The sequence below is a fragment of the Blennius ocellaris genome (assembly GCF_963422515.1).
Source record: "Blennius ocellaris genome assembly, chromosome: 8".
Lineage (NCBI taxonomy): Eukaryota > Metazoa > Chordata > Actinopteri > Blenniiformes > Blenniidae > Blennius > Blennius ocellaris.
Genome location: NC_137657.1, coordinates 5,282,688 through 5,309,205, shown reverse-complemented (window position 1 = coordinate 5,309,205; position 26,518 = coordinate 5,282,688). Strand labels below are relative to the sequence as shown.

Genomic DNA, 26,518 nt, shown 5'->3' with positions numbered 1-26,518 from the left:
CTAAAGCCAGCAATAACACCACCACCACCACCACAATAACCCAACACCAAAAGGAAGAAAAAAACCAACACCACCCGCAGCGCTCCTCATTCTGCTTTCAACTTTTTCAGATTTTTTTACCACAAAAAAAAAAAAAAAAACAACTTTTGAACTTTAACATGTTGCATGAGTGACGGCTGGACTTTATTTATTTGTTTACATAACACTCCCATAATAAAACACAAGTAGAATATTTTCACCAACTTGTTGCAGTGATACTGTGATAATCGTCTGCTCTTTTCATTCTCACTTACTAATCAAGAGAAGAAATCAAACCCGACTGACGCCCGGGTGCGTTTTTGCTCCTCAGCCTCTGCAGAGAGGAAACTGACGCACTTTGTTAATTAGAATTCTTTTAATTCTGACATTTTTCCCTCATTCATCAACCTTAATCCTGCGACAATCCTCCAGGCCAACTCATTAACTCCAACAGGATGCACATTTCTTTATTTCCTATTCTTTTTCTCAAAAATCCCAGATGTCATTTAAGGATATTATGGGATGCATTAGGCATTTATCTGTACATACAAAAGTGGCAATTATTCTTTTTTTTTTGTGCCTATATTGATTAAAGAAAGCATAAAGTGTCTTATGTGAACGTGTGAACTTTCAATTGTTGCATGTTTTTTTGTGCATTTTCTCTTAGTGCAAAAAAACCAAAACTGTATGTTTTGCATGTAAACGACAAAGAGAACCAGTTGACCTGGTGGCAGAGCGCCGGGCGCCTCTTACCCGTCGCTGAGGCGGACCAGGATGGCCCGGTACAACTGGTGCTGCGGGCTGTTGGACTCCGGACCGCAGGGGTGGATGAAGGGATGAACGGCCGCCAAAACGAAGCCCTGCTGGTAAAGCTCCTGCAGCTGACCGGGCAGCTCTCGCACCGACGACAGGCGCAGCGTGGAGGTTCCCCCTAAAAACAAAGATATTCCACCAACGTGGAGGTGAGTTTAACTGCTTGATCGGGGGGAAAAAAAAGAAGCTCCATCTGGAGGAGCAGTGATGAGCGTGAACAGTGTCACTTTAAGACATTTGTGCTCATGCACCCAGCTGCACTGATTGTTCACACTTAATCATAATTCAGTTATTCTTCTATTTATTCAGAGCAATTACCCGGCCTCCAGAGCAATCACGGCTCCGGAAGCACGAGATCTTTCCCTCCCAATAAAAGACACGTTTGTTGTAGAACTTAAAAGTTCCCTCGGATCGGGAAGCAATTTTTCAAAAAACTTATTTCTTCTTTTTTAACCACTTGCATGTTGAAACGTACACATGAACCAGCGGCAGTTCCTCGACGCAGAATCCGGAGAGATCTGAGGAAGCGATCGGCTTAAAGAAGCTGAACTTAAAGATTTTATTAACGAACAAAGAGAATGTGTGCGAACGATCAAGGAAAGCTCGTCGGAGCTCAGGGAGAACCGGAAACATCTCAAACACAAACATTACGTAACGACGCCGCATTTGCTCTTTGTAATAAAATTCTTGAATTATGTAATATAATTCGCCTTTTATCCACAGACATGGTTCTAAGTTGAACAATGAGAAATAAATGAAGATTGAGTTGGTCTAGAATTTTAGGTCACTCTCTCACACCGCAGTGGTACAACGCAGGATCCAGAGACGTTTTTAAATCACCTGCTAGTGTGGCTGGTAGATATTTAAAGTTACCAGACCAACAGTATTTCCATCATCATCACTTCCTGCAGTTAATCACATTCACACTTTGGGAGCGATTCGGGGGTTCACGTCTTGCTCAAGGGCACATGGACAGGGAGAGGCGATGGGGAATCAAACCTGCAACGTTGTAACATTTACATCCTTCCTGACACAATCTCGTTCTCACTGAGGAATCAAACCCTGAACCTTCGGTCACAAACGTGCTGCTCCAATCTCCCAAGATCAGAACTCTTGACTATCTCCTGTCAGCCTGACCCAACCTAACCCAACCTGACCCAACCTGACCCAACCTGACCCAACCTGACCCAACCTGACCCAACCTAACCCAACCTGACCCAACCTAACCCAACCTGACCCAACCTGACCCAACCTGACCCAACCTGACCCAACCTGACCCAACCTGGACCAACCTGACCCAACCTGACCCAACCTGACCCAACCTGACCCAACCTGACCCAACCTGACCCAACCTAACCCAACCTGACCCAACCTAACCCAACCTAACCCAACCTGACCCAACCTGACCCAACCTGACCCAACCTGACCCAACCTGACCCAACCTGGACCAACCTGACCCAACCTGACCCAACCTGGACCAACCTGACCCAACCTGACCCAACCTGACCCAACCTGGACCAACCTGACCCAACCTGACCCAACCTGACCCAACCTGACCCAACCTGGACCAACCTGACCCAACCTGACCCAACCTGACCCAACCTGACCCAACCTGGACCAACCTGACCCAACCTGACCCAACCTGACCCAACCTGGACCAACCTGACCCAACCTGACCCAACCTGGACCAACCTGACCCAACCTGACCCAACCTGGACCAACCTGACCCAACCTGACCCAACCTGACCCAACCTGGACCAACCTGACCCAACCTGACCCAACCTGGACCAACCTGACCCAACCTGACCAGATCTGACCCAACCTGACCCAACCTGACCAGATCTGACCCAACCTGACCCAACCTAACCCAACCTGACCCAACCTGACCCAACCTGACCAGATCTGACCCAACCTGACCCAACCTAACCCAACCTGGACCAACCTGACCCAACCTAACCCAACCTGACCCAACCTAACCCAACCTGACCCAACCTGACCCAACCTAACCCAACCTGAACCAACCTGACCCAACCTGACCCAACCTAACCCAACCTGACCCAACCTAACCCAACCTGACCCAACCTGACCCAACCTGACCCAACCTGACCCAAGCTGACCCAACCTGACCCAACCTGACCCAACCTGACCCAACCTGGACCAACCTGACCCAACCTGAACCAACCTGACCCAACCTGACCCAACCTGACCAGACCTTCGGTTATGGGCTCAGATTAAAAAGCCACGTTCTCTGAATTCTAAGGCACCGCACTGGAAGAACATGTAAAGTCTGCAGAGGAAGGACTTGACCTGTGAGCAGAGAGTTCCAAACCATCATACTTGATGTTTATACACAATGTTTTATTCACTTCATTGCTTTTACTCGACAGAGTCATTCTAGTTTGCTAATTTAAACAGAGTCCAAAACCTCTCCGGCATCTGAGGCCTAAAGTCGTAAGCGTTAATGAGGCGTTACCCGCGAGAGGTGATTAATAAACAGGAGACTTGAGTGTCGGAGTTGTTGACGGTTTCCCGTTGAAGAATCTCGGTCCTCCTCGCTTCGCGGGATGAAGCCCGGGGAAGAAGCAGATGTGTCCCAGCGAGCTTCTGTCAGGCGGCGGCCAGCCGGGATGTTTGCTAACGAGCGTGGGAAGGGAGAGCGGGCCGGGGGTTCAGGGATGGGGGCAATTAGATTAGAGAGTTGGGGGAGTGGGGTGGAGGGGGGGAGGGGGGGGGGGGGGGGGGGGTAGACAAGGCCCCGGGCCTTGGATGCACGGTGGCTTCATTCCCAGCAGCAACACTAGATGTGGCAACAGCTGGGGCAGGAGGGGAGAGGATGAGGATGAAGAGGAGGGGAGGTGGGTGGGTGGGTGGGTGGGTTGGGGGGGGGGGGGGCTCACAAACTGTCACAAGACGTGGGAAATGCCGCTACGGCTAATTAGAGTCAATGAGACGATACAGACCGAAAGGTTCACATCCATGGGAACAGTCAATGTATAGGAGTTCAATGGCCGGTCAGACGGGGGGTTGGGGGGGGGGGGGGGGGGGGGGGGTAGACGCTCACGTCACTCTTGATTCATTTAGGCTGGTTTTACACGAAAACGCAAAACTTTCGTTGTGTCCGTTTACATGAGAAAGTCAATGGAGAAACAACTTTTCCCAAGCATGTAGCATTTAGCATTTAGCATATGGCACGACTTGGGGTTCCGTGCTGAGCGAGTTCCAGGTCACTGCATTATTCGTGGCCGATCAGCCACACAGCACGGTGTTTTATTTTTACATTTAAAACTGCTGCCTCGGCGTTGACGTGTGGGACGGACGAGACGCACATTAGCTAATGATGTAATCATCAGTGTCTTCTTTTCCATTTTTTGGTGTATTTCTGAGTTGCAGCTCCACCTATAGGCCTAGCATATGTACTTCATCGTATTGAGTCACTTTGTCCATGTACGAGGATCTGCCCCGTTATTGGTATCGGTATTCATATCGGTGCATGCCACACACACTCACTGCAACGTTCCTGCACTCAAACAGAGTCTGTGTGAAACTATTCAAGTTTGTAGAGTTTATCATTGAGATTTTAGGAAAAAACAGTAATTAGAAGATTTCTTTGGCTTCAAATTTGTGTTTTTTTGGACCAAATGTTTGTGTAAAAGCCAATAAAATGTTCAACAAAAATCCCATAAATGAGCCAGTTTATTTGCTTCCAGCTCTTTTGTTTGGAATGGGTTGTTGGTTTGATGCCTGGAATGAAGGTCTGGTATGAACAATGTTGTACAACTGAAAATAGTATCAGTAAATGATCGCAGTTATTAGTTACATCTTGAAAAAGTTATGACTTAAAATGCAAAATTGCAAATAGATTTTTATTTTCTATAGCGACAGATCACAGATGTAGCAGTTTTTAATCACTTAGGATTATTTTCTTTCATTTCTATAGAGTGCCTCATTTTTATTTATTTATTTATTTTAATTTAAAGGTATAGTAGAGGATTTTCTTCTTCCGGGTGGATCATCAAAATAACTGGTCCTCCCAATTGTCAATCGTTCTGGTGATATATGACGTAAGCCCGTCGTACGTGCTCGTCCCTGCGTGCAGCTCACTCCACACGGTTCTCATCAAGCCGCTGGCCGACCCGACGCATTATTCTCGGACATTTTTACACAGTTTCACCCCCTCTGGTGCAAAATCTTCTTGTAAAGTGAGCTTATGTGAGCGATGCCGACTTGTGACTTGTAAACAGAGCGTGCACGAGGAGAACTGGGCTCGTGCACGTCTCTCGCACGCGTTTTAGTAGGCGTTCCGTCTCGGGAGCAGGTACAGCGTTGCGCATGCGCATTTTTTTCAAACGGTGGAGAGGGCGGTTCTTTCCTAGAATTCCTGAAAATCCTCCTGTATACCTTTAATGTAAATACAAAAACATTTCCAAATAACTTCCATCATTCCATCTATATATATATACTCTATATATATATACACACACACACACACACACACACACACACACACACACACACACACACACACACACACACACACACACACACACACACACACACACACACACACACACACACACACACACACACACATATATATATTCATTTTTTTTAGGTTAGGGTTAACCCTATCATTTTAACTTTTTAAGCTTTTAAGTTTAAATTTTTTTTAATTTTCCTTATTTTTTGGGGGGCAGTAACTTAAGATATTTGGACCATTCCAACAATTCTTGGCAATTTTGATGTTTTCACTTTTTTTTCAAGCTGTGCTCATAATAACTGATCTGTAATTTCAGATAACATCCAGATTATGGAGCATCTTCCTCCTGCGAGCTGATGAACTTCACCTTTAGTTTTTGTGTGACGAACTTTACGATCTGCAAAGCCTGTGAGCCATGGTTTTAGTCAAGATTAATTTTTTTCTTTGCTGCTCTAGTTAATTTTGATTTGGGGACAGAAAAACTTGGCTGCAGTTTTGTGTTACATAAAAACCTTTATGATGACTCGGGCCAAATAAAGACGTCATAAGCCCGACTTATAGCTGCAAATACGTTGGAGCAGAAGGTCATTAGGGCTGGAACATGCAGATGAGATTAACCGAGGATTGTTGGCAGAGACGTGAGATAATATCTCGATCTGTCTGGTCAAAGCAACGTCGTTGTATTTGCAGTATCAGACGCGATACCCGACACTGGTATCGGTGCATCCCGACTTCAAAACATCTTTTCTCTTTGCAGCTGGACATTCATCTATTGTCCCTGTGCAATGCATTGTGGGATTTCAATGTATTTCACCAGGAACATCAAACTACTCGTTTATAATCAGCATGTAATATGGAAGTGGGGCATCTTGAGGCGGTGGGAGGTAAACAAACACACTGGAATCAAACAGCCGGTGGTCAGGTAAATAAAACCTGGCAACGGAAATCATACATTCAATCTGAATATATCAAGATTTCAGTTTATATAATGGGACACACATGACTGTTCAAAGACAGCTAATAGAGGTAAAGCTGATAAAAGAGCCGGATAGTGGAATAGCAACAACAGCAAAAAAAAAAAAAAAGGATTAAAAAAAAACCCAAACTAGTCGAAATATCAAATAATGAAGGAATAATGTTCAAACTAAAAACACTAAATTGACAATTATACGTTTATTTTTACTAAATAGATAAAAATATATAAAAGATTAAAAAGGAAAAGAAAGAAAAAAAGAAGAAAAAAAGGGAAAAAAACGAACAAGAAATTGCTCAAATATTAAGAAATACACAGCAACTATAAACAGCTAAAGTTGCTAAAATAGCTAAAGATGCTTAAATAGCTTAAAGGCGCTAAAATAGCTAAAAAGGCAAAAAGAAATCTGGAGTTGATAAATTGCTCAAGATACTAAAGTAATTAGAGGCTAAAATAACTAAAATAGCTAAAGAAGCTAAATTAGATAAACAGGTAAAATAGTTAATATAGTAACAGAAGCTGAAATGGCTAAATATGCTAAAATAGCAAAAACGGCAAAAATGGCTTAAGTTGCTAAAATATCTAGAAAGACTTAAACAGCTGAAGTAGCTAAAACAGTTTTTTTTTTTTTTTTTAAAGGCTATAATAGTAAAAGAGGCTAAAATAGCCAAAATGGGTAAAGACACTTAAATCACTGAAGAGTTCAAGATGTTGAAATATAGAAAGAGATTCAAATATCGGACTTTGTCAATCTTATTTCCACCTTTCCAATCCTCGTAAATGATAACGACTGTATCTGTGCAGCAGCAGTGATTCATGATGCTGCAAGAAAGAAAGAAAGAAAGAAAGAAAGAAAGAAAGAAAGAAAGAAAGAAAGAAAGAAAGAAAGAAAGAAAGGATTTCTGGAGCAGCCAATCAGGAAGCAGCTTCTTGTGATGTCGATACAGAAGTGATTCAGTCTCAAGTCTGCCTGCAGGCGACAGATCCAGAGGTTCATTGTGAATCCAGTGAAGTTAAAAAAAAGAAAAGAGAAGAAGAAGAAGAAGAGGAGAATCATATGCTGTTTCCCCCTTTGGGCTGAGCGAGTGCTTTGTCTAAAAATACTCCTCCAAATTTCTCAATCGCACTCTGTCCTACTGCGCCACAATGCAGGAGCTTTAGAAGGTAAAGAGCGTGGAGGAATTAGCACAAAGAAATAGGCCGCCCCCCTCCTCACCCCCCCCAACCCCCCCATCACACCCCCACCACCACCACCCGTCAGCCTCCCGTCTCACTGCTTCTCTCTGCCTTTCGAAATGGAATTAATCCTTCTGTGATCTCTCATTTTATTTCCTTCCCTTTTCATTCCGGTGCAACACCAACCCCCCATCGCACCAAGGCGCTAGCTCAAACAGAACCCCCCCCCCCTTTGGTCGAGATGAGTAAATAAGGGATGGTTTCAATTAGTGGGAGTGAAAACAGCCACCGGCGACTCCTTCGTGACTTGTCTTTAATCAGCGTGAGCCGCTAATAATCGTCTCCTGAGGCCCTTAAATACACGCTACGCTAGGCTAGGCTAGGCTAGGCTACGTCTCTTCACCAAACCCCCACTTTGTTTATCGTGCCGCTCCCCCAGAGCTGAAACACTTCTTCTCCAACCCCTTCCTGTGAAGAGTGTCCGCTCTCCGTCGAAATCACGTAGCACACAAAGATTTTGGGGGGGGGCAACAGTGGCGGACTACTTGCTCCAGGTGGCGCTGCAGAAGCTACTGATGCTAGCAGCAGGAGGAGAAGGTTTGTGTTTACCCCCTGGAAAAACACTTCACATCGACTGAGAAAAGGCCTGAAACTCGCAGGAACGAATCGCTTCGTGACAAATAATGAGGGGGAAAAAAAAAAAACGTGGGGAGGGGGGAGGGGGAGGGGGAGGGGGAGGGGGAGGGGGAGGGGGGAGGGGGAGGGGGAGGGGGAGGGGGGGGGGGTTGTGTCTGACAACCAACAAATTGTTTTTTCTGGAAAATTGTGTTAGCACGAAGCCGTCAAACAGACACCGCCATTAAAAGCACTGGGGAGGGTGTGTATGAGGGTGTGAACAGCGGCGCCGATCGTGGTCTTCTGGATAATGCGAGGACGGCGCGGCTGACGGATCAGACGTCGGGAGAATCGAAGGCTGTTGGCATCACGGTGATCCTCCGATTGGCGCAAACATTCACACAGAAAACCCGCGGAGCCAAACATCTTGAATTCAGTGCATCACTTTTTGTGATCAAGCTTCACGCCGACATTCGCAGCGAACAAGCTCAGAAAATCTCACTCGCGTGATTCCGCCACTTCCATGACCGCTGGATTATGTCGCCTGAGTAAAGAGAACGTTTGCTAATGACAACGACAGCGAGACGACTTCGTTCTTGGGTCGGTTCACTCTAGACGTTGTTTTCCTCCCCTGGGAAACAGCATCCGTGTAAACACATCTTTGCTCGAGCCGGCCGCTTCAGATAATGCTAATGCTAAAGCTAAACTACCAAGCTATTATTGTGCTAAGCTAACATTTATGCTGCTATATGACAACTACAGATTAAAGGCTCTTCCGTACTTCCATACTACATTTCAGAGTTCAGGTTGGAACGCGTTGTGTAAAGCAACGATCCAGAAAATATTCCCACTCTCGGTGGGCGGCGTTCTTCTCCTTTCCTAAAGCTTTTGTTATTTAACTCCAGGAGTTCTGAGCCGTCTGACGTTTCTTTAAAATTCTTTTTAGGTATTGTAACAAACGAGGATCTCCTCACATGATGGACGCACCTCCAAGTCGGCGTCCATTGTTGTTGTTGGTTGCCCTCGCCTGAAGGACGGCGGTGCTGCACCTCCCGTTATATTTCCATTGTCTTCCAGAGTGTGATTAGCGCCTGTTTCCCACACAGAGATAATGAGTCACCTGCTGGAACTCAAAGTTCAGACTGCCTGCGTGCGCCCGGGCTGCATTTGCATTCCCATCATTCAGGATGTACACAAGTTGCAGATACACTGATCAGCCTTAACATTATGACCACCGACACGTGACATCAGCACACCTGGAGTGTGAATGTTTAGTCATTAAATTTGATAGTTAATGAGCCGAAAACTCTGTTTCTAGTCTGCCGCCATCGGTATTTATCACAAATAGCCCAATGAAGATAAAGAAATTAACTGATGACAAGTGACACGTCTATTAAAAGTCCCATCTTGTAATTTATGGGATTTAATCGTTCGCCACCAAGCTTCAGAGTGTCGATACTGTTTTCAAGGGTGCCAACAGAATATTTAGCAGATGGTTATAATGTTATGGATGATCGATATATGTCAGGTTTTATTATTTTAAAGTGTTTGTGTAATGTAGATAAAGTCCTCTTGACTTCCAAATGGTTTATGCATTGTGAGATATTATTTGCAGCAATTAGGATTTATAGGCAATATATTAATATTAATTTATATTTAAGCAATTTATTACATTTTAATAGATACAATTAGAAGCAAAAGACATGAATAGAGATAATAAATGCTCCTTGTGTCGTTTCAAAGACAAATTTGTGATTTTCTCATCATGCATCCAACAAAATGAGAAGCTTTAGCAGCATGAACCGACATGCAGTACCAGTTTGTACCACAAGGTGGTGCCCTGAGGCCTTGATAGAAGCAGCTGAGATATTATATAACGCAACGATACAGTTTGCCCACTGGACCCAACGAGAGAAAACACTGAAAGACAGACCTTCGACTCAACACCGCCCCCTAACGTGCAACAGAAGTACCACCAGAATGTCCCACAGCGTTAAAACGCGCCACGCGTCCTCACGGCGACACCCACAGCGGCAAAAGTGTGTCTTTCATAAGACTTGTTTGTGATTCTCGCTTCCCATGAATAATGAAAGCGAGAAGAAACTTTGAATTGAATCCGCTGACGCCGGCTCACTTCCCCTCATAAAGCCGGCTGCCATGTAAGCACCTCTGAGCCGCGGCCCGCCGCCTTTCCATCACTCACCACATTTAAAAATAAATGAGTAAATATGAAATTAATAAGCTGAAAGATTGGAGCGCCGAGCCTCCGCACACACACACACACACACACACACACACACACACAGGAGGAATGGCTGCAGCAGATTGGCATGGTGGTAGAAAATAGCCCGGCATATATTATCCACCCGCCGCCACTGATTTGTGATCCGGCCGCTCCCTATCTGCCACATCTCTCATTTGGCGATATCGCCTCGCCTCGTCACGATTAGAGAGTTGTTTGTTTCTGCTAATACTAACCGCTCAATTAGAGGCCGACGTGTTCCTAGCGAGCCGCGAAGAACTCCACGCTTTTTTTCCCCTTCCCTCCGCATTAGAAGCAACTGATGGCAAAACATGCTGGCGGGCAGGAATTCATTTGTAATATGTGTATGTATTGTATGTAATATGTGTATGTATGTGCGCCCGGGTCCCGCGCTTAAACAACAATCCCAGGTCGCCGATTTGTTTGGCTTCGCCTAAAGTGCTCGTGATGTTGTGTTTTGATTTTCAGCAAACACAGACTTTGTCCTTTAGGCTTCATCCGACTTTTGATGGATGACGGATTAACCTGCAGAACACTGAGTCCGCATGACATACGGCTAACATGCAAAATGCCAAATATCACATTGTATATAGAACGTACAACAAATACGAAAAGTATGTTTGGTGTGGGTTTTTTTTTGTTGCATTTTAAACCTATTCTGCCTATTTTTGGGAATCAATTGCAATAATTGTGCTTTTTAAATGGTATGGATTAACTTATTGCCCTTTACATGAACAATGATTGGCTCGAAGCCCCTAGATCACATGTTCAGTTCCCTCCTATAAGAGATGCAATGGCTGCAGAGTATAAAGACGCTTACGACTGTCTGGAGTTTACTTGTTTCATTGTGAAGTCCTGTGTAAATCTGCAAAACATCGACTTTTCACATGTAGTAATTGGGAGTGTTTCATTTGTGTAGATTCCATAGAATTGAAAATTAGAAGAGTTTTTGTGTACTAACCCTTAGTGGTAAAGTCAATTTGTCTGGTTAACTGCCTGTTTTGTTGTTGTTGGTTTTTTGGGGTTTTTTTTGGTCCTGTTTGCTCTTTGGTTTGACTTTCCTCCTGTTGGGATTAATAAAGTTTCCATCCATCCACTGCTAGACTGAAGTTTGACCTCAGTACAAGGTAAAAACAAAACTCTTAACCTCCAAAGGCTCACTAAATCCAAAATGATGCCATTTCTAAGGGTCATTACATCCATGTGGTTGTTGTTTATCGATGCTTTCTCAACAGGAAGGGAAATAAAAAGCCCTGAAATACATGAAACACGTTCTCCGTGTGAAGCCGCGCTCCTTCATAAAGCCTTAATAAAGGCTATATGACACGGACATCCTGTAATTGGCCTTTTTGGAGCGTTGCGTGCCGCCCCTCCTCCGTCTCTCTGTGAAGTCGTCGTATCGTTATTCAGCGTCCAATTAAAATGGCCACGTCGTCCCCGGGAGCGCGGCGCTCCTGTGCAGACCACCTGCAGGATCCCCGCCCACCCCCGGCAGCCCGCCGTGAGTCATTAGGCTTCACGCCGCCTCAAAATGGAAATGGCAGATCCTCCTCTGTCCTCCACCTCCTTTTAAATTCCCTCCACCCCCACCCAACCCCCCCCCCCCCCCACCCTTCCCCACTCTGGCTTTGCTCCTCTTGCACATTTAGCCTCTTTTCCTTGCCTCTGCTCTCAGCAGGGATTCTGCCCCACTCCCATTTACTCTCCACCGTCTCTGTCTTGCTTCTCCCACAAGCACCACCCCCCCCCCCCCCCCACCACCACCACCACCACCACCACCACCACCAGCCCCCTCCATCCATTCCCCACTGTGTTGAGAAGAGCAAAATCTTTGAAGGGTCTCCACTGCTCTTAACCTCTTTCGCTGCCTCTACAAGTGAGTGTCTTATTTTCTGTATTTTTCTCTCATCTCTTGTCCTCAGTGTCAAGACAGCAACGTGATCCGGGCCGGTGAATCAGTGGTGGGATGATGAAACGACAAAAATAAATAAATAAATACAAATAAAAAAGATGGAAGGAAAGGAAAGTGAGATCAGACTTCAACAGCCAATACCAGATGACTGTGAGCGGCAGTCCAACGCTCGCGTTCACCCTTGAGAATCACCAACTGATCTTTGGCTAAGCCCCGCCCCCGAACGCAAACAAACCAGTAGCATTTAACTACCAACTTCACGAAATCTGTACATTCTGAGCTGAAACTCTGCAGAGGAAGGTTACAACTACACACACCTTTGTTGTTTTAAGACACAAAAAAGTGTTGTTGGGCCACGTGCAACAGCTGCAATGGCTGGTCCGGGGTAGCAACAGTAACTAAGGGGCGGGGCTTTGCGGCTTAGTTGGTAAAGCAGGTCGTCTTCCAATTCCAACGTCATAGATTTGATCCCCCATTTCGCCTGTTGAGGATGTAGAAGCGTCCTTTGGAGATGAGCTGAACAATAAAATGCATGAAGGCCTTTTACCATTGGGAGCCACCAAACTAGACTACAGGAAGAACATGCAAATTCCAGACGGTTTCAAACCGAGACTATCGGCACTGTGAGGTGAGAATGTGAACCACCCCTCCACCACGCAGCAACACCTCCAGCCGCCATAGTATTTCTAACAAAAATGTGTTCCATACAAGAATATTTGTCGTTTCTTCGGTTGATTCTCGTCTCTCATGTCTCGTGGTACTTGCTGTTCCCTTCATCTCTGACTGTCGTTGGCTCGGCGTCTCCACGGTCTTGTAAACTGATGCATCAGAGTTTCCTTCCAGCGTTCTGTCCCAGTTCTCGCATTAGTTCCTGCCCACGTCTCTGGATTTTCTCCTCGTCTGTACCTTTGTCTGATTGGACTGCCCTCTGCCTGTGTCTAAAAAAAACTGTCTGAGATGTGCACTATAGTCTATAAATACGTCAAACAAAGAGGCAAAATAAAGTCAGATTGTTCCATTTGAATGCTTGAAAGATTGTGATTGTTTTCTTGATTGAAACCAAATGAATAAAGCTGTAAAAGTCGACTGTGGTTAGTTTTTGTCACAGGGAGCCACCGTGCATTGAGCCACCTTTAATTGCAGAGGACATCAGGGTATTCTTGGATCGTGTTCGTCTGGGTCTTCATCATGACGGCATAACTCCAGAGATCTCTAGTCGGTACTTTCCTTTCAGCCTTGATAAGTCCGCAATCCAGAACCAACGATCACGAGCTTCGGGTCATCCCTGTGGGGACGAGGTTTGTGGATAGAAGCAGCTGAAGCGAGTTTCCTTCACAGTCCGGCCGTGTGGGATGCAGCTCCGAGTAGAACTCTGACTTCGGCACATCAAGAGGAGCCAGTTGAAATGCTCCGGGCGTCTAATTAGTACAACCCCTGGCGGAGGTGTCCACGGTGGGCGTTCGGGGAAAAGGTGTTCGCTTGGGACCTGCCGGAGAGATTAAACCTCTGGGTTTGCCTCGGAAAGGCTCGGCGTCTCTGAGGAACAGCTGAACGATGTTGTGGGGAAAAGGGGAAATCCAGGCAGGCCCCAAGGGGGTTAATCAGAAATGAAGATGGAGGATCGGTAAGATCAAACCTCGACGACGCATGTGAGTAGAGGAGTAGATGGAGATGGTGGAGGTGTGGACTCCACCACACCTCCGTGGTCATTCTCTCCTGCACCATGGACCGTTTGAAGCATCATGTTTTTCCTGTATGAAAAGGCCTTAACAAGGAGTAAAGCGCTTTTCAAAAAGTGTTTTTCCAATTATAACTCAATGCAGACTTCCTGGAAATTAAAAATGTACATTTTCAAAATAAAACTCTTTGTGGCCTGGGACCAAATACGTCCAGATCAGCGGTACCGGTCCGTGGCCCGGTGACCCCTGCTTTAACTTCATTGGACGACACATTAACCCTTTATTTATCAAGTGATCTTATTTGGTAACTTCTGTTTTATATCGTTTCCTCTAAACTAAAATAATCTGCTTTACGTTGGCAAATTATCAGAGCACTTGACTGATGCACTATGGATTTGCACATGAATGAAGTGTCAGTATTTTTGTGTGATACTCTGAATACTGCCCATCATTCAAATAATATAAAGCACTTTTTGCAACACAAAAACAATTTTTTTAGGAATTATGTTTATACAGAAAGTCACTTAAACCCTGTCCACACAAATCAAAAGGCTCTTTCTTCTCCCTGTTGTTCTTAAAAAACGTGCTTGTCCACCCAACACCATGAAAAATGGTGTAGTACATATGCCAGGCCTATAGGAGGCGCTGTATCGCTGCCACGGAAATACACCACAAATGGAGAAGAAGACGTGGAGCATGCAAAAACTGAAAACTCCACAAATCCTAAACCTCGCCTTATGAAAGAGAACGGCATCAGTACTCCTTGTGGAGCAGGAAGTTGATGCTAGGTGACGTCTCGGAGGGTTATAGGTCGGGTGGCGGGGCGATGACGTCATCGCTTCCGGCAAAAGTCCGTCCACACGTCAAAGCAGAGGCGGCGGTTTCAAATTTCGCCACTCTGGAAACTGTTTTCAAGAAAACACGTTTTTCATTCTATCACACAATGGGGTTAAAATCTCCAGGCGTTTCAAAAAGTGTCCCACAATGGTCTAAAGAGCCTGAGCAGCTCATGACCACTTCTCTGCTCTGTTTTTTCCTTCGTTCGTAAAATCCTGTCACTAATTATTCGTCTTCCAACTCGTCAGCTTCGAGGACAAAATGTTCACTTGTTCCCCATTATACACTCATGCAGTAACATTTGAAGAGAGCAGCAGTGATGGTGTGTTCGTCTTGGCGTCGCCTCCTTGTCAGAACACTGGTGGGAAATTGACGGTTTGATTGGTGGCCGGAAACTCAGATCAAAAAAAAAATCCACTGACTCGTCACTACGGGCTGATTGACGGGAGAGAAACTGGGCTGCTGACCCGAGCGTCCTCCAGCAGCCTGCACTCCAACACGGCCCGACGCCCGACGCAGATCGCCGCCGTTGTGCGGAGGCAGAAGTGCTCAGGAAGCAGGATCCCCGGCCAGGATGCATTAAAAACGCGGCGCACACGCCCACATCGATCGTGTTCCTCACAAATTACCAGCGTAAAATATAATGGGCACCACCGACTGGGGCAGAGTCACACACACACACATACACACACACACACACACACACACACACACACGCACACACACACACACACACACACACACACAAAATAAAACTTAATGTCTCGCTTTCATAGGTTTACTGGTGGAAAGGGTGTTAAACGGTCAAAGGTCAAAGGTGACTTCATTGGTACCCTGGTAGGCAACAGGAGACGACACCTGGCAAGTACAGTATGGACACAGACACAAGCTCACTGACAAGTATAAATAAATATATAAAATTAAATTAAATAGATTAGAATAGAATAGAATAGAATGAAATGAAATGAAATGAAATGGAATGGAATGGAATGGAATGGAATGGAATAGAATAGAATAGAATAGAATAGAATAGAATAGAATAAAATAGAATAAAATAAAATAAAATAAAATAAAATAAAATAAAATAAAATAAAATAAAATAAAATAAAATAAAATAAAATAAAATAAAATAAAGAAATAGAACCACTAAAATGCCACTATAAAGACTTGTTGGAAATATGATAAACAATGGACAATAAATATATTTTTAAGAATCAGATCTTCGTCACATAAGAAGACACAAGAGTAAAGTGCATTTAAGACATTTAAAAGAGAGATGGCAGCAGGAGCAAAGCTGCTCCCGTAGCGGTTCGTCTTCAACTACTGTACATCCATTCAGGTTTGTTTTTCCCCTCCAGAACTCAGATTTTATCACATGGAGGCTGCGTCTGTGGGCTGGAAGCTCCGTCACTCTGATGTTCAGCAGGTACGATCCCAGTGTGAATCATCCTGGATCTCGCACGCCGACATCTGCTAATTAGCAGTAAACATGAAGCGGGAGCCGCTAAGTCATTAGGAGGCATCCGAACTTTGTGACGATCTGATGAAATGTTCCGTCTAAACCTGGCAGGAAGCTGGTTTGGCCAACAGCACGGATTGATTAGAGATTTCATTTTATTGCACTCTTAAGGTGTAGTTTAAGTTACCCAACACCGATCCACACGTCCTCTACAGCCATTTATACCACTTACACAGAAAAATAGACATTAACGGTAATTGGCACCTTCAGTCGTGAAGTTCTAGAATTTAAAACGGAATAAAAGATCCAAGTAAACTCGAGATATTCTCACTGTGAGGTGAGAGCGCAAACCACAACACCAACATGACAACATATATTTCTGTAATGTGGTGTAAAACTCTAAACCTCAAGGGAATTCCAAACACTTAAAGGATCATTTTTAAATAGTATACAAATAAAGACGTCAGTATGTGGGTTGTATGTTTCTACATGTGGGTATGTATGTATGTATGAATGTGTGTAAATACATGTCTATACATGTAAATTATATCTATGTATATTTAAAGGAATACATGTACCAAACATCATGACTTGATGAAGTCAAAAAAATATAAATATATTTGAAACTGTATTTATTTTAATCATATTTTGAATAAAATCCTTCCATATTCATGATTGTACTTTACTAAATATTATGTATTGTTGCATTATTTTACCAAAATACATGTAATTTATAGATAATTCATCTAAATATATTTGGTTCTGACAAGTTTAAATTAATATACAGTACATACAATATTAAATCAGTGGAAACTAAAAAAAACAACAAATCTTATTGATGGTGGAATATAAGTTGTACCTCCTCCCACTCCTGTTCTCTGTTATTTATTCTCAGTTTGTTTGGTGAGAACTCTCTATTTGATTTTGTGCGTGTCTGAAATAAAAAAAAAAAAAAAAAAAAATGAAACAGCCATGAAATTTAAAACTTGAGAAATAGAAGGTTCAGCTTTTCTTGTAACTTAACTATGTTCCCTGTTGAAAATACTGGATCTCCTTGAGCGTTTTCCCCACAAAAGATCAAAAGATCAAATCTAATCTGAGCTAAAAGGTGAAACACCACTTTCAGATCAGGAGTTTTTTTTAGGGGGCTTTTGCCCATAAAAACCCAATTTCCCTCATTTCAAACGGTTTTCAGAATGCAGCGCCCCTCAGAAGGCGGAGGTTGTGTCGTGCGGAGGAGATTTCATGAGGCGTCATTGTTGAGGTGAACTGGACGTCACTGTGGGGATGAAAACATTTCAGCGGGGTTTTAGCGTCCATTACATCCCCGCAGAGCCTCCACGGCATCGACCCGTCCGTCTTCTCGTCCTCTCGCTGTGAGCGGCGGTCGGACTAAATCCATGCTTCTCCACCTCCGTGTCTCCTTCCCTGCCTCCGTCTCTCCGAGGTCGGGGACGTCGTCATTAGCATTCGCGGCTCGGAGTGCAGCTTGGTGGAGCCCTGGGGCCACAGCTTTGTGCCTTAATTACCCACCTAATGAGTCACTGGGAAAGTCTCTGGGCCTGCTGGTGCTCCATCCCTCCATCCCTCCATCCCTCCATCCCTCCATCCCTCACACACTTGCTGTATTCACTCCAGTCCCCTTTGACGTCTACGTTTAATCACTCATTCGCTCGTTGCCACTCACACGGTCTCCGTTCAACCTAATGACTGCAGTTGTACTCGTTTCTCTCCCTCCGTCGCTGAATCGTTCCTGATCAAACCTCGTCCAGCTCGTCTGTTCTCCGCCGGTCACGCTTCATCAGCCACAACATTACGACCACGGCGAGGGATTGTGGGGAAAGAAATGTCTTCATGTGACGTTGTTACTCACTGTCTGGCAAAGACGTTTTCACTATTGTCTAAAGACGCCGCACAGCTGGGGAGAATGATGATGTCACTCCCCACCGCCAGAAGTTACTGCTACTGGCAGGAGGAGTAGCAGGAATATAGACCTACACAACTCAGAACTATGAGCAGGAGTCAACATCTATATTTCTTCTGCGTTATTTTGGTGTATTTGGTGAGTCACAGCGCCCCTGGAGGCCTGGCATGTGTACTACATGTCCTTAAACCTCGTGTTGAGTAGTGCTATGGTAGCAGGGTGTGGCCGCTACAATCTTGATACTAGCAAATTTATTTCACACCAAGAACAAACTCAAAATATATATTATTATTCCTTCAGATTGACGAGTATAAAGAGATACACCTTCTCTGAAGGTTTCATGGAGATATCTCGATTATTGAAGAAACTACAAGTGTCTTTCTGTAAAACGTTGCGTTGGTTGAATTCCGACCACTTCCTCAGCTTCCACGCTTGGTTCTTCTTCACATCCCGTTTCCACCCTCAGTCCTTCTTCCCCTCCGTCACGTTGCTGTTATTTCTTTCCATTCACACTCAATCGCTCGCCTGCTCCTGCTCACATGTGCAGAAAAGCAATCAGAAGCAACGGAACATTACATCCCGGCTATTTAAAGGGAAAATGAAGTGGCCGTCGGGAGGAGAACACGCCTTCACACCTCCCGCGCGCTCTCCCGCTTCTCCTTCGCACGGCGCCAACACTCTGATGGGATCACACCTGCATGTGCAGCGGAACAGTCTGCTCCTGTTCGCTTCCCAGACGCCCGCAGACACCATGACACCATGGTGGGGGGGTGGAGGGGGTGGAGGGGGGGGGGGGGGGGGGGTCAAAATCCAGGAACCACAAGGCGCGTTATTGAGGCAGCTCGACCGTAAACATTCAGACTGGAAACAAACACAGCAAATGAATGATGTTTTCAGAGTATCGATTCTCAGACGTGTGACATTATTACTGGAATTGGTTGTTGTTGCTTTGATTTTCCTGAGAGAATCGTGACTCGACTGCACGTCTGAAGCGGGGGTACCAAGCTGCCGGCCACTCTCCCTCGGATCGCCGCCACCAAAGAGCGTCGCCACCAGTGATGCCGGTAACGCGTCAACCGGTAGCACGTTACTCTGTTGTCACCACCTTTAGCGCCTTGCTATTTTTCCAAACCAGTAATCAGATTAAAGTTACTTCTCCAATTCACCGTGAGTTATTATTGTAGCGTCTAGAAAGACGGGTTTCTTGTCTGTAAAGCCGCCTTATTATTAAACAGAACCAGCTGCTCTTCCATGACCCGCCCCCTTCTCCACTCTCAGCCAATCACAGGCCAACCTGCTCTAACGGTGCGTTCAGGTCACACCAAAGAATTGGAACCAACCATCGTCATCAATAAACATTGCAATAACCCCCCCTTTATAAAGCAATCAAAGACTTTATTTGTCCAGGAGGGGGGCAAATAAAGTCGCATAGAGCAGGCAGTGCAAATAAACACATAGTGCAACAACAGATTACAACTACATATCTGAGTAAATAAATATCAGTAACTGCAAAAATCTGATAATAAAAGCATGAGTCAGATATAAATACAACAAAGAATGAAGATCAAAGGTTAAATATATATAAACATGGTGCAGGAGGCAGTGATCAGCAGAGTTTTTGGCAAAACCGGTCTCTTAATTCAACATTATTTGTGTTTATTTTTTAGATTTATTTGAACCAGGAACTTACTTAAATAAATCAATAAACATAAAATAAATACCAGGTATCCAGAATGGTAAATATGCACAACATATTTATATATACATGATTTTAAAGTAAACTTTTTTTAACCCGTAAACAAGTTAATGAACGTGACCGTTCAGTAAAGTGACTCACGGGTTTTGAACGGTTCGTTCAAACCCGAACATCACTAATGGGTTCGATGCAAAAGACAAATCTGGCTTCACTCCTGTATCATCACGACAAATAAACACTTCTCTTCTTCTCTTTTCATCAACTTTTGGAACGAAATGTTAACTTGCTGACTCGTCGATCTCCGTCCTCTTACTGTCGCCACAATGAAGAAACACAAGCTGCAGTTACACGAAGTTACAGAAGTAATCTAATTGAAATGGTTCCGCATAAATTCTTCTATCTGATTGGATCGGCCCAAACTGATGCAGATAAAGATGTGAGGTTATCAGAGGGGGTGTGACCCTTCAGCTTGAAACCTGACTTTACCACCGGAGGCCTTCTGGATTTCACACTTTCGCCAAAGTGACTTATTATGGAAACGGCCACTAAATGTTGAAACCAAACAGACAAATAAATCTACAACGGGGGCAACAAACGCCAACGGAATTGTCTGCGGGTTCACGAGTTCAGCCGTCTCCGTCCATGAGGAGCAGCGGTTTTTTCAAACGCTCGGCGGAATTCAAAATCGCCGGAAACAAATGAGATCCCCCTGTATTTTATTTTCCGTGTTTTCTTTCCGCCGTCCAACCACTTCAGCGGAGATGCCCTTGAGCAAGGTGCTTAACGGGCGGCTGCGCTCACAGAGCCGCCTGGCACTGGACCGCGGCCGGACTGGGCAGCTCCCGGGCCTTAATGTCCAGAACCCAGCGAGTGTGAAGGGCGTTTCTGACTGAGCACACAAAAACTAGTGTGGGGGGGGGGGGGCTGAATGGTGGGCTAAATGCTAATGCAATTGCCTCGTCTTTGTCTAGACGGAACATTTAAGGCTGCTCGGATGGATCTCGGAATAAAAACCAACAACAACAGACCACATTCATCTCTGAATCAGTGTCCAGGAAGCTTTTTATGGACGGAGAGAGAAAGAAGCTGTTCTCTGCACTAAAGGACGGGAACACGGCGTTTCCAAGCCGCGGCGCTAAATGAAAAAGGATTTCTTGATGGGGGTGACAACTACCTGTAATTTGTTCAGCCGGTGAAAAAGGTTTATATATAGAAAGAGGTGGGGGGGGGGGGTCGGGTCCGTTCCACGCCTCCTCCTCCTCCTCCTCCTCCTCCTCCTCCTCCTCCTCCTCCTGGGCTGAGAGCCGTCAGTTGCCTGGAGACGTCGCTGGAGAGAGGAGCCGCCATTAGACGAGCGGGTTGTCGATCCGAGTCCACGCCGCTCTTCACTTCCTGCGACCCCGCGGCGCCTCGCTCCGCCGCTCCGCGTCACAAACTGACAAAACTTGATTGCGTCTTGTTTTTCCTTCCTTCGCCTGCGCCTCCTCCCATTAGCAATGCAAAGGAGTCGAGATTTGAATTTTAAAAGGTGTTGGATGTGCGATGATTAGGCTCTCGGGGAAACGGCGTTGGGACGTTTCGGGCGGCGGCGTGGAGCCGCCATTAGGCGCTTTGAGCTGTTTGATTGTGGCGCATAATTTGCTCCACATTATTAAAAGGCCGGCGTTACTCTGGCGCTTCCGCCGCCGCCGACCTCCCGGCAGACGAAGGCTAAAAAGATCCGTTGGTCTAGATTTACTCTTGGAGGCTGAGCGGCGGCAGGTGGTCCATGTTCAAAGTGGAGGAGCAAGAATTCCAGAGTCACTTTTGATTTAAATCCTGTGTCCTCCTGCCTCCTGAGAGCTGGAGGTGGAGGAGTGAGTGGTGAGAAAGCACGGGAGGTGAAAGTTAACCTTTACATACTGTTTGGGTCAGGAGTACAACCATTTTCACAATTGACAGCAGGACTACTCCCTTAAATGTCAATCCTGAAATTCATTAACTGCAGAGGGTAAATATCAATTCATCCCTCTTCTGCACTGCTTTATATTTACGGGGAGTTCAGGTAAGAATGTTCTTTGGAGGCAGTGGCGAGGCCTTCTCTGCAGAAAAAGAAAATCCTCTGAATTACAGGTTGACGTTAATTATATTTTGTCCCTGAACACTTATTGAATAATTCCAAATGTTCCGTCTGCTCCCTCTCAGTGCTTCTCCCCCGTTAGCGACGCTTCCAGACGTGTATTTTCATACCGAAGCTTTGAGCCAATCACTTTTCAGCCATTACCTGTTGCAAGGGTAAATCTCGTTCTGAAGGCGTCTGCAGCATAGAAAAGATGTCGATCACAATGCTGCCTCAACCAATCAGATTCTAGCAGGCCTCGGGTAACGTCAGCGTGTTCACGCCCTCTGATTGGATCGTCAGAGGATTTCCTCCGCGGCGCTAGCTGACTGCATGTGTAGCGAAAATACAGTTGTGTTGGTTTAATAGCAGAGTGTTGTTCAACCACTGCGCCGCGGCACACTGGTGTTTCCTCCAGATCTCGTCAGGTGAGCCGTGGGAAATTATCCAATTTCACATTTTTTTCTAAAAATCATTTGCTCTCCCAGCCGACAGTGTGTTGCAGAGTAATCATGTATAAATACTCTTCACCACTAGATGGCAGCACAGAACTTTGCCGGTGAAATGTAAAGTGACAGACGTCAGTGTGGTTCATCTCCACCTCCTGCTACCATCTTGTATCAAAGTACTGTGTCAGTGACAGTGATGGAGAAGTTTTTGAAAAGGAAGAATGTGAACCAGGATCTCAGCTCTTCATCCATCAGGTCCAGGTTTCACACTGAGGGAGTCACAATTAAAAAAGAAATTGGGAAATACTTTTTTCTGCATTTATTTGATTCCTATTGATAAAACTTTGATGAGAATGACTTTATTTTGTTAATAGAGGCTACAGAGTTTACCATTTTAACATTTTCAGGTGGTGGTGTGCCTCCACATTTTTCCAAAGAAAAAAAGTGTGCCTTGGCTCAAAAAGGTTGAAAAACACTGTAATAGTGGTCTAGCCAATTTTATAAAACGTGGATCGTTACAACGGTGCTTCACTGTCCAGTGTTTCGGTTTAACTGGTGCCCCTGTTAACTGGTGACTTCTGCCACCAGCCGTTAGCAGCAGCTGATGTCACCGGTTAACAAGAAGAACCTGGTTAAACCAAAACACCGGCTCCCGATCCTCCTACTGCACATCCCTGCTGCTCCACTGGGTTCATTCCTGAGCGTCTGCGTCTGTTTGTGAGCGTTTTTGTTGTGATTTTGTTGACAAATGACGGAGTGAACGAGCCGCCTCCTGACTCATCTGCGTCGTGACGCGCCGGCCAATCAGACGGCGCATTGCCTCCTCGTCTTGGCTCGCCTGGGACCTTCAGCCGAGGAGGAACCACGACTGCCCCGTACGCAGCTTTTGCTATTTTCTTTACGATTCAATTTTTTACATTGAAAATTTTTCTCTTTTTGGTGTTTTCCCCCCCTTTTTTTTTCTTCTTTTCTTTTCTTTTTTGTTTTTATTTTTCTTTTATCCCTTTTTTAATCTTTTTTTTATTTTAAATTTTTCTCTTTATTTCCTTTTTATTTTATTTTTCCTTTTTCTAAATCTTTTTTTCTTTTCCCCCCCGAAACTAAAAGAAAAGGAAAAAAGAAAATAAGGAATAAAAGGGAAAAAAAGGAGAAAAATTTCTCATTACAGCAGTTCTTGTTGTTTTTGTTGTTGTTTTACATTATTTGCTGCTACGAGACACCTCCGACTGACAAATGGATCTAACAGGGTCTTAACTAGCGCCCTTGAGCAAGACCCTGAACCGTGGGGTTCCTCCCATCAGCTGCACGACATTCACGCATCAGTGTGTGATTGCGTGTCAGAATAACCGCAGAACTTTGCGCCAGCGAGCTTCGAGCTGGATAATATGTCGGAGGGGGAAATGCGTCTTTCTTTTTAGCTCTTGGAGACGTTTGATGACCGGTCATTACACACGCTGAGAGCAATCGAGTGGCGGGGGTGGAGGCGGGGCAAATTTCCATTTTCATACACCAGGGGTGGGGGAGCGTGACCCCTGCCGTCTCCCCGTGGTGATTTCTTGAATGAGAGCCAAATTGTGGAGCACTTTGAATAAAAGCAGGACGGAGAATGCGGTCCATTTACCGTTTCAAATCAGAAGTACTCATTATGCAGGCCGAGCGCCGCCCGTCTGCAAACCCCTGGCCGCTAACTGTCTTTTAACCCTCTCGGGCCGTCGGGCCGAGGGCGGCCCACTGCTGGCAGAGTGCGAGATAAACACTCAGCATTGGGTTACTCTGCATCACTGAGCTGGAACAAACATCCAGAGGACATTAGACTTCCTCCAAACACCTTTAAATTAAGGTTGGACTTCACCGTTAAACAATGCCGCCACGTTTCCCGGCAATTATCTGCTTGATCTTTACTTACTTCACAAGTCTTTGTCAAGCTATTGCCACTTCCACATCTTTGTGTTCTACGTTATTATCCATGCACTGTTTGTTTGTTCAGTGTTTCCATGAATGGCACTGAACCACCTAAAGTACTATCTGAGTCGCTTCTATGCAAATCTTAAAAACCTGAAATAGTCTTGACGTCTCTGCAGAGGGAACATAATGATGCCAGGGGGGGGGGGGGGGGGGGGGGGGGGGGGGGGGTTGGCCACAAACCCATGTGGCAGGTTTGACCAAAACAAACTCTGCTGCACAAACTTCTAGACGGATATATGTGTATATATGAATGAAAGAATGAATAACTGGATAAATGAATGACATTTTAAATTCACCAAAAATACCAGCGACACCCATGATGACGTAAGTTGTGATAAATGAGCAAACAACAGGAAGAAGAAGAGCAACGAAACAGCTGACAAACTACCAAACATGCAATGGAAGCTGAGCTAATGCTAATCATGCTACTCTGAATACAGGCTAATGCTAATGCTACCTGCAGTCTTTCGTGTCGCGGTCATCAGGACTGGATTAAAGAGTCACAGCCACAGCTTCGCTAATGCTACGGACTCAGAGGGCTAATGCTAAGGTGACTGTTGAGTCAGTTCAGAACCAGTGTGATTCTACAATGAACAAGAGCTGAGTGGAATAGGTACACAACCATAACCTGTCACAATAAAAGCACACGAGATCTGAATGGAACTCAAATCACACCTGAACGACACATGTTCTGCGTTTTGGCAAGAAGCTAAAAGTTAAACACAAAATCCAAGAACTTGTTCCTTATTGTGGTACTTGATCATTTATATTTAGTCAACATGAAGACCCCCCCCCCCCGCCAAAAAATGCTGCAGTGCACTCCGGGGTCCGACACTTAAAGGCAGTGGTAACCCTCCTCCTCCTGCGGGCCTCGTGGAACCCGTCCAAACCACCTGCCGGCGGGAGCCTCGGCGGCGAGCGTGGGAGCGGGGTGTCAGAGCGAAGCTCGCCGTTTGTTGCCGTACGCGCCGCCGTCTCAATTTGCACGTGTCGGAGCCGACTTCTCCGCGGCTCGTATCTTTTCTCCTGACATGTCTGCTTTGCTTCCACTGTGTGGGATGACGAGTCAGAGTTAAAAAGAAAAGGCAGAAGAAGAGAGAGAGAGAGAGAGAGAGAGAGAGAGACGTCTCCCTGTGGAGCGCCCGAGGCCGGATCGGAGTGTTTATTTGGGCAGGTCAATGAAACTCCACCTGAGAAGGACAAAAATACCAGTGGATCAAAGGAGCCCTAACCTTCAGCGTAACACTGCATATGTTTGTTTGGTTTGTTTTCTTTCTCTTTTCCTTTAAAGACTCCAACAGCAGGTCCACACATTCAAAACAAGGCATCTTGTCTAAAAACAACAACAGTATGAAATGGTTTTAGACTCGCAAACTGCTTTTAACTGCGGGAAGCTACGAAGGCTCTGCGGACCAAAATCACCTGAAACCAAGGTGCTGTTTAGACGACAACCTTTCACGTTTCCACGGAATCGGCAGAAATACTGAAAACAATGTAGTTAGCCAGGCCACGAGTTGGCGCTTCGTCGTAGCAACAGTTCCACCATCGACAAGGAGACAGACCCACAAAGCGTTTCATTGACACCCAATTTCAGCTGAGATGGAGCATTTTCCAAAAAGAGCCGTTTCCAAAAAGTAGACTTTTCAGAGCTGTTCACCACGACGGGGGTGTCCAGGAGCAGCAGCAGGGTTCCGGAAGCGTTCTCAGAAAGTCCCAGTTTACACAGAGACAGAGCGTTTTCAAAAAGTTCCACCTTAGAAGTTTTCAGTGGCCCCGAGAAATGGCGAAAGTTTTACGTTTTCACTTGAAACCGGTTGCCATCAATCACAGACTGTGAGGCCGAGTTACGCGCCAGATCTTTCCTTTAAATAAAACTGGAGTCCTTGAACGTCATTAAAAACAAAGACAAAGCCAGTCAAAATCCATTCCAGATGCCACAGACATGTTTATACCTGTTTTACGCCGGGCGTGCTTTTAATGTTTGGTGGAAAAAGCTGTTCCGCGACAGCTGTGAACTGTTTTACTGTCGGCGATCTAAAGCGAGGGGCATCCATCACACTGGAAGAGGCAGACGTCGCTGATCAATATCCAACATTTACCAGGATGTCAGACGTGTCGGGCGGAATTCAGAGGACTTATAGTGGCTCAGCCTGCCTCAGACTTC

General features: G+C 45.3%; 1 protein-coding gene across 1 annotated transcript in view; it reads right to left on the bottom strand.

The window, feature by feature from the left end:
* rftn1b (raftlin, lipid raft linker 1b) overlaps positions 1-26,518 on the bottom strand; it is a gene marked incomplete at its 3' end in the record, with an annotated part of 145,723 nt that overhangs the window by 80,725 nt on the left and 38,480 nt on the right. The window contains exon 3 of the mRNA XM_080501281.1: positions 772-949. Coding sequence (XP_080357407.1) covers positions 772-949 — 178 coding nt within the window. The remainder of the gene's footprint in view (positions 1-771; positions 950-26,518) is intronic.